Source organism: Marmota flaviventris, chromosome 15 (assembly GCF_047511675.1).
Source record: "Marmota flaviventris isolate mMarFla1 chromosome 15, mMarFla1.hap1, whole genome shotgun sequence".
Lineage (NCBI taxonomy): Eukaryota > Metazoa > Chordata > Mammalia > Rodentia > Sciuridae > Marmota > Marmota flaviventris.
In genome coordinates this window covers 33,118,083-33,126,651 of record NC_092512.1, presented here as the reverse complement: position 1 = coordinate 33,126,651, position 8,569 = coordinate 33,118,083, and the positions used below count along the sequence as shown (strand labels likewise).

At 43.8% G+C, this 8,569-nt stretch overlaps 1 protein-coding gene across 2 annotated transcripts; it reads left to right on the top strand.

Annotated features, from left to right (window-relative positions):
* The first annotated feature begins 1,168 nt into the window (after positions 1 to 1,168).
* On the top strand, positions 1,169 to 8,363 carry Dcstamp (dendrocyte expressed seven transmembrane protein). Of its 2 annotated transcripts, XM_027952300.2 has the most exons (3): positions 1,169 to 2,197; positions 6,431 to 6,739; positions 7,657 to 8,363. In XM_027952300.2, exons 1-3 carry the CDS (start codon positions 1,169 to 1,171, stop codon positions 7,741 to 7,743), a joined length of 1,425 nt encoding a protein of 474 aa, XP_027808101.2. In that variant the 3' UTR covers positions 7,744 to 8,363. The 2 variants fall into 2 exon arrangements, with proteins under 2 accessions (XP_027808101.2, XP_027808109.1); XM_027952308.2 differs by lacking the exon at positions 6,431 to 6,739 and having other exon boundaries at positions 1,169 to 1,995.
* Positions 8,364 to 8,569: the final 206 nt, after the last annotated feature.

Sequence of the window (8,569 nt, the reverse complement as noted above, 5' to 3'; positions counted from 1 at the left end):
TGGTCTGTAAAATTACAGCACAAGAAAATAGATGACTATTAAAGAGTACTCTTACATAATGCAGTTCGGTGAGACTTCCGCCTATCCATCAGCCTACTGTTTGTTTCAACTATTAGGCCCATGATACAGTACTGTTGCCTTTATCAATTAACAATTACAGCCTAACAGACCAGAACAGATTTCAGTGGTTTAAAATAAAACAGCATTTATTCTTTTTCATGGGTCCATGGCCAGCTGGTGGGTTGGTGGGGTTGGTGTGTGTGGGGGGGGGTGCTGGCTAGTCTATCTAGGCTGGCCTCTATCACATGACTGGTAGCTGGGTGACCACTGGCCAAGTTGATGGCATTGAGTAGTCAAGTAGGCTCGTTGACCAGAAGTCTAACCTGCTGTGAAAAGCTGGACCATGACCTCCCAAAGATATTCATGTCTGAATGTCCAGAACCTGTGAACATGTTGCCTTACATGCTAACAGAGACTCTACAGATATGATTAAGTCAATGATCTTGAGATGGGGTATTATCCTGGATTATCTGGGTGTCCCCATGTAGTTACAAGGGTCTTTATAAGAGGGAAGCAGAAGGATCAGAGGATGGAAACAGAGGTCACAGAGGAGGGAAGATGCAGCCTTGCTGGCTTTGAGATGGAAGAAGGATCTATGAGCCAGGGAATGTTGGAAGACTCTAGCAGCCAGAAAGGCAAGGAAACACATTCTTCCCAGAGCCTCCAGTAGGAGCACAGTTCAGTGGACCTCTGGAGTTGTAAGAAGATAAGTAGATGTTTCTTTGAAACACCGAGTTCATGGTAATTTGTTGTGTGGCTACAGAAGATGAGTACAGCTGGCCTTGTTACCATGGCGATGGCAGAGCTCCAAGAGAGCATGCAGGAGCGGGCCATGGGCTAGGGACTGGCACACCGCCCTGCTGTCACATTCTACTGGCCAAAGCAGTCACAAGTCCTGCTCAGATTCAAGGAATGGAGTAACAGAGTCCACTTCTTGATGGATTCTCTTTCTCTCACCTCTCGGTGGGAAAAGCTGTGAGGTCTCATTGCAAGGGGTGGAAAGAGGGAGGGGTGAAGAATCACCACCATGTCATGCATCCATCCACCTCCTGGCTCTTAAGCATCTTCTGATCTTGGTTTCTTTTTCATTCCTAGGGACACAGGGATCATGGGCATGTGGACCTCGAGCATGGATGTCTTCCTAAGTCTTTGGAGGATGTACGTGTTTCCGAGAGGTCCTGGATGGGTGGACTTTCTCCAGCACTTGGGAGTGTGCTGTTTTGTGGCCTTCATTTCAGCGAGCCTCCTCTCTGTGGCCTTCTACTGGTTTCTGCCATCAGTGGTGGCCTTCGCCACCTCCTGGATGGTCATGTGTGTTCTCTTGGGCTGCTCCAGGCACGCGCGCTGTTTCATTCTTCTGGTCTTTCTCTCGTGTGGCCTGCGTGAAGGCAGGAACGCTTTGATTGCAGCTGGCACGGGCATAGTGATCTTTGGCCACGTGGAAAATATTTTTCACAACTTTAAATGTTTCCTGGACAGTATGACTTGCAACCTGAGGGCAAAGAGCTTTTCCGTACATTTTCCACTTCTGAAAAAATACATTGAAGCCATTCAGTGGATTTATGGCCTTGCCACTCCACTGAATGTATTTGATGACCTCGTTTCGTGGAATCAGACACTGGTGGTCTCTCTTTTCAGTCCCAGACATGTCCTGGAGGAACAGCTAAACAACACCAAAGGAGAAGTCCTGAGTGTCTTACACCCTGTGACCACCATGATGGAGGTGTTTTCCTCCCTGGGGCAGAAGCTGCTCGCCTTTGCTGGGCTTTTTCTTGTTCTGCTCAGCACTGGCCTCTTTATGAAGCGATTTTTGGGCCCCTGGGGTTGTAAGTTTGAAAACATCTACATCACCAGACAATTTGTTCAGTTTGATGAAAAGGAGAGGTATCGACAGAGGCCCTGTGTCCTCCCACTGAATAAGAGGGAGAGGAAGAAGTATGTTGTCATCCCATCTTTCCGGCTGACTCCTAAAGAGAGGAAAAACCTGGGGCTGTTTTTCCTCCCCATACTTACCCATCTCTCCATCTGGGTGCTGTTCACAGCTGCAGATTACCTGCTGTATCGGCTCATTTTCTCCGTGAGCAAACAATTCCAAAGCTTGCCAAGACTTGAAGTTCACTTGAAACTGCACAGAGAGGTAGGGGCTCCCAGGTGTGTCACAGCTTCTTGCTGGGTCAGTCTTGCAAAAGATCCGGAACCTCCCAAGACAGGGAAATATTTTATTCACCTTTGGATCACTGGTGTCTAACACAGTGCATGGCCCATAGAAGAAACCCAACAAGTGTAGGTCAAATTGAAGTACTAATGTTAGAATGTGATTCTGTATTAGTGTTCTCTGGCTGCTATAACAAATGATTTCTAACTAGGTGACTTAAACAGTAGAAATGTATTTTTTTATAGCCATAGGAGTGAGAAATCTGAATTCAGTTTTCCTGGGATAAAATTGAGATGTGGTTGGAAGGGACATGTTCTTTTCAGGTGTTAGGAAAGAATTCACTCTTTTCCTCTTTAGCTTCTGGTGGCTGGTGGCATTTCTTGACTTGTGATGGCCTAGCTCCCATCTCTGTCTCTGTCTTCACATCACCTTATAGAAAATCTTCCTCTGCTCTCTTAAGTCACGCATATGGTCTCATGAGGGCTCACTGGGATGACAGGATAATTTTTACATCTCAAGATCTTTAACTTAATCTCCTCTAGTAAAGCCCTTTAAGCCAAGTGAAGTGCCATAGGTTCTAGGGACTAGGATCTTATGGAGGACATGAGGGAACCATTTTTCAGCCTCCTATACTCCATATACAATGAAACGTGGGAATAGATATCTCTGATGTTGAACCTAGAGTTGATTCTCAAGCTGTATCTGGCACAAACCTGAGTCCAGGATTTAGGGCCTGACTTCTTACTCTTAGGGCCTGACTTCTTATGCATCCTGAGTCCTTATCAAACACTGATCTCAGTTCATCAGTGCTATGTTTAAAAAGATGACTGCTGATAAAGGGCTTCTATATGACCCAGTAACGTGGCTGGTACCTAGTGCCCTGGACCACATTTGGGGAAACTCTGGCTTAGGTGCTAAAATGTAAAACCTTTTAGACAAGAATCCTTGACCTTAGACCTTAGCACAGGTGTGTCATTGTGGAACTGAATAAGCAAGCAAGTGAACACACCCAAAACTCCTCTCCAGAAACCCCACGGAATCTCCTGTACTTGGACTGGGGTAAGAATTTTTAAAACCTCCTGGAATAAGTCTAATGTGTCTCCAAGACTGAGAACCGCTGTTTTAAACCCATCACCCGGAAGAACAGAGCCAGATATCTAAGTTCTAATAGCCATCATGTGGTTCTAGGAAAACCCATAATTAGGCAAGACAATGTCTTTTTCTGAGCTGGTGCCCCCTGCATCTTAAGGAATCTGGCTTTCTCCCTCCTCCCAGCAACCATGTGCCAACAGAGAAGACTGAGGGTTTTGTGCATCTCATCTTTTATCTTTTCCATCTTCCCTGTGGAAATTTGTAATTATGTTGACATTTCAGAGGGTCTGGGAATTGTCAGACATTTGCCTTATTTAGTTTTTTAATCCCAGAAATTGTGGCGCAGAACCAGGTACGGCATGTTGGTGCGTGCACACAGGCGTGATGCGTGTTGGGGTCAAGTACACTTCCGGGGCTGTGCACTCACCAGCAGCAGTCACCATGTGCCAGCTGCTGGGAAAATCACAGAGGAGGAAATGACGGCCAGGCTGCTGCTGGTAAACCATCCTCTGAAACCCCATCCTCCCCTTCTCTCTCTCTCCCAGGGTCTCAGATCCTCCTGCTGCATCCACACTTTTCCTCCTCCTTCCCTCTTGGTTCAGCAGATCCAGATCCCCTGGTTCCTGCCCTCCTAATCCTGGGCTGCTTCTCAGAGTTGATTACTCTGAGCTCTCTGCTTTCCCTGAAGAATTCAGTTAATTACCAAGCACCCTGTTGCTCTAGATATTTGGAGCAGGGTGGATAATGGAAGTAGCGTTTCAAATGAAAGCCAAACAAGAATCCCACAGTCCTTGGTCTTGGGTGTGGGGGGTGGCCAATAAGAAGGCCTCTCTTCCTGCCATTCTCCTTTGTATTATCCTTTCTTGTCTTCCCTTCTTGATTCTCCCTGTCTCTCGATCCCCTTCATTTATTTCTCTCTCTGCTAATACCCAATACACATTCCTGTTTTGTTAATTCCCACTGGTTTAGACAGAGGAGGACAATGGCAAGTTCTGACTTCCCCCAAAAGCACAGAAGCTTTCTAATGACAATATGCTGACACATTCATCTTGGGCACTGCTGGGTACTGGGGATGTGACCATGTCCAGGCTGTGATGGCCGCATTATGAGGGTGGTATCCCAATGGGGGTGGCCGCCATGTATACACCTAACAGCAGCACTGTGCTGGGCACTGGAACCAATCTGGGAAGGAGGCTGCCTGGGAGTGCCCCTCCAGCTCTCTCCCACTGTGCCTGGGAGATAGCCACAACCAGCTTCTGCATGACTGGCCTTATCCCAAGATGCCCTTGGAGGCTGTGCATCTTGTCTGTGGCTATAGGTTTGCAACAGAGAAGTCAAGCTGGAAGAGAAACATTGGTTCAAGTTTTTGCCCACATTTCTCCCTACTTTCATACAATTTTAGATAAATGTTTTAAATAAAGAAGTTGGGAAATGATCCAAGTTGATCGAGCTGTATGGATGGGCATTGTAAATAAAAATAGCTGTAGTCCCTACTTGCGCTCTACTGCCTTAACCTTGCAAGATGGCGGGACATCTGGGCCTGCCCTCCACCCATGACTCAATGCTGTCCCAGCAGGTTGTTCACCTAAGAGAAGGAAACACATTTTAAATCATTGGGGTACCATTTAGTATGTTGCTTGGCATTTGGAAAGACTGAATTTGTCTTCCACGTTACCCTCAACCAACCCCATACAAAAATGTTGACTCGATCGTTTTGAAGCCCTGACTCCCAACTGCAAAACCCCCAGTTGGATTTCTAGACTAAATAACTTCTTCCCAGACCGAACCCCCGCTGCTTTCTCATTGCGGGGATTGCTCATCACTGCCTCAGTCGATGGGTTTGTTTCTTCAATAGTATTAAAAAGACTGCATGCCTTTGCTCTGGGGACTGAAATCTCTATTTAATTGTAGACTGACTGTCTTTTTAATAAGAGGAGAAGCAACACAAATGTTTTTCATTGCGTAGGCGCAGGTTTGAATTTGTATAGAGGTCCCAGGTTTGGCATTTCCAGATTCTTTATAGGCCCTGGGATCCAAGGTGCATGATATTTTCTGGATTTTTTTTTTTTGAGACTTCATCTACTTCTTCCTGGGCCCAGGACTCTGTGGCACTAGGGTGATAATAACTTACTAAGTACACCAGTCGGTAAGGTTAATGCTCCATCCCCAAGGTGTTTAATTTACACTGGGAGTAGTTTGTTCATAGGCAGGATCTGGTCCATTAATTCCTGCTTTGCCAATTAGAAAACAAATCCACTGAGAGATTAAATGACTTTCTCAGGTCAGGGGAAAGAAAGAGCTGAGTCAGCACACACTTCTGCTGGTGGCTGGGCTGGGTAGTTCAATGTCATCTTTTGCCCTCTGTATCAGTCTGCTGAGGGCAATTTTTTGTTCTCTTGCCTTCAAACATGAAGAAATGCACCCCTCCTGAGTAATTGGGAGACATGCTAAAATGCCCTATTTGAAAGATCTCCTCCAACAAGATTTTAGTCTCCTTCAGTGAGGGTCAACACATCAACCTAAAATAGGATATCACACAATGAATAAGAGGAATCCCCCAAAGCTTCAAAAGATTGATTTAGAGCATGATTTAGTGTCTCATCATCTTTGTGAACTTGTTATCTGCTGAAGTGGAATTTGTCATGATTAGGAGGATGTTCTCTGGGTCATAAGGGGCGTGTCCTCAAGCGATCCTCTCCCCCAGTTAAGCCAGCTCCCCCATCTCACATTAGCTCATGTGCCAAAAGTGGAGAAACATGTATCCCATGAAAATGTGGATGTGGCCAGATTTGTTAGTGTAACATTAAACAGATTTCTCCATCTTCTTAAAGCCTTCAACAGTGACTCTCCAAGAAGCTATTGAATACTTTTCTGATACACCTATCTCAAGAAAACCAGTGCTTCTGCAAACCCGCTTTGGAAATCACTTCCATAGTTACAGACAACTCATCCCTTCTCCTTTGTTCCAAACACAGCACAAAAAAACAAGATGTGAGAGTTCTTTTAACCAAAGCTCCCTGCAGATTGAAGATAAATGCTATGTGCTGCCAGGAAATATTGAGAAAGATAAAGACTGGGTAGAAAAATGGCATGGATATTAATTATTTTATTCTTTCATTTTAGAAACAAGGAACTCAAGACCTCATCCATGATTCTTCCTTTAATATATCTGTCTTTGAACCCAGCTGCATCCCTAAACCTAAGCTCCTTCTGTCTAGGACTTGGGTTCCTCTCAGTATTATTCTTGTGATATTAATGATGCTGGGACTGTTGTCCTCCATTCTGATGCAACTTAAGATCCTGGTGTCCACATCCTTCTACCCCAACGTGGAGAGGGAGCGTATTCAGTACCTACATGCAAAGCTACTTAGAAAAAGATCAAAGCAGCCACCAGAAGAGTTCAAAAGGAAACTGAGTCTGTACTTTAAAAAGGTGAGGCCAAGATGGGGGGGTTAACCTCTAATTAAGTGAATGGTAAGTTTGAAAAGCAAATGGAAAGAGGATTTCAAAGCTCTCTTTGACTTCATATCAGAGCTCATATCCCAACAGTAGAGAGGATTTTGAGGTGGGGGCGGGGTGACAAAATTGCTTGGCTGTGGCTCAGCATTGTGATTTGAATGGTGGTCCAGAGAAGTCTACAAGACATCCTTCAAAATATTGGTTTCAAGTAAGTATGTTAAGCCATATTGTAGAGAGGTTATTTGGGAAGGTCTTCTCTGAATTGGATATTGAATAACAATATCCAATAATACCCAATACTTTCCTGGGCCAAGAATAAAGAGAAAACATGGAAGGATATCTAAAACTTTGTCAATTTCAAAGAATTTGTTCATCCTACAGTGTTATCTATCTATCCATCCATCCATCTATTTGTCTATGGTTTTTATTATATAATGTACATATGTACATACATACATACATATGTGTGTGTGTATCACCATAGCTCCCATATACACACGTCAAAGATTTTATTTAACATATTTATTAATGAGGAGAAACCATTTAAAGAATAATTCAAAACACACAGACACATATACAGGTTATCAAGTATACCAAAATAAATTTGCTTCATAGTTGCCTGGCTCCTCTGTCTGGGAGGACACTGGAAGAATCAATTGTCCTTTGCAGGGCAAAGTTCATGTGCATGTCATGGTCATGAATCCTGTACATCCTTGTTATCAGCCATCTACAACTTAAAGATTTGGGAAATAGTTCATAGACAATGTAAGACCAAAAAAATACCAAAAGGATAAGATTTCATGTCCCTTTCAATACCACTAACACCATGATGAAAAATTTATGTAAGAGGCATTTGAAATGAGTCCAGTGTTCATTTATCCGCTTTTCAGGTTCATTTCTGGCTTCCAGTCCTGAAAATGATTAGGAAGAAACACACAGACATTGAGGCCGAAGACAATCCACAAGAGTCTCAATAGCTCTTGAGCCGTGTGCATGCATCGTTCTTCTCAGGTCTACCGTTGGTGATCACTGTTTATGCCCACTACTGGAGGGCTATGCCACAAGGCCACAGAGAGGTTTGGGTTTGCAGGGCCACCTTAGATCACCTGGTTATTCCTCCAAATGACTTGTTATCTTTAAGTCAAGAGGTACCAGGCAAATGGTTTTGAGTCTGTCTTCCATACAATGTACATGATCTGGACGGAGTCACCACAGGACTATACCCAGGCCCATTGGTGATGAGCTTCAGCGTACAGTACTAGTCAAAGAAAAAGAATGGAAAATAAAACAATGGAAATCTGTACTGCAGTCTTACTAGCAAATGCCAAGGAGAACATATATGCATAAAGTCTGCAAAATATCTTAAACTCTCTTGTGCCTTTTCTGCCCTTATAAATATCTTTCACACTATTCCCTACCTCACAATTGTCTCTCTCCCCCAGGCTCCTATTCAAACCCTCTTTCCAAAACCCATTTCCAGCAGCTCCCACTGTCTTCTTACCAACACCTTCTCTCCTGCACCTTGCTTGCCTCCATATCTTTTGTTATCCCTTCTAGCAAATCCTCCAGCCTGAGAACAATGGCAGGGTGGATCAAAATCACATAATATACTTACTAAAATGCACCTCTTCATCTCTAGCTATCTCAAAATACCTAAAAGGGAGACAAAATTCCTTGAATATCGATTCTATTATTTCTAAAGAATCAGAATGGGGAAATTTTTTAAAAAAAATTTCAATTAGGTATATATGACAGCAAAATGCATTTTGATTCTTTGTACTCAATTGCAGCGCAATTTTTCAT

Excerpts from the sequence above, each read along its gene's own strand:
- Dcstamp (XM_027952300.2), top strand. The coding sequence starts at position 1,169 with ATGGGCATGTGGACCTCGAGCATGGATGTCTTCCTAAGTCTTTGGAGG. Across the intron at positions 2,198-6,430 it reads ACTTGAAACTGCACAGAGAG|AAACAAGGAACTCAAGACCT; the intron begins GTAGGGGCTCCC and ends CTTTCATTTTAG. Across the intron at positions 6,740-7,656 it reads TGAGTCTGTACTTTAAAAAG|GTTCATTTCTGGCTTCCAGT; the intron begins GTGAGGCCAAGA and ends TCCGCTTTTCAG.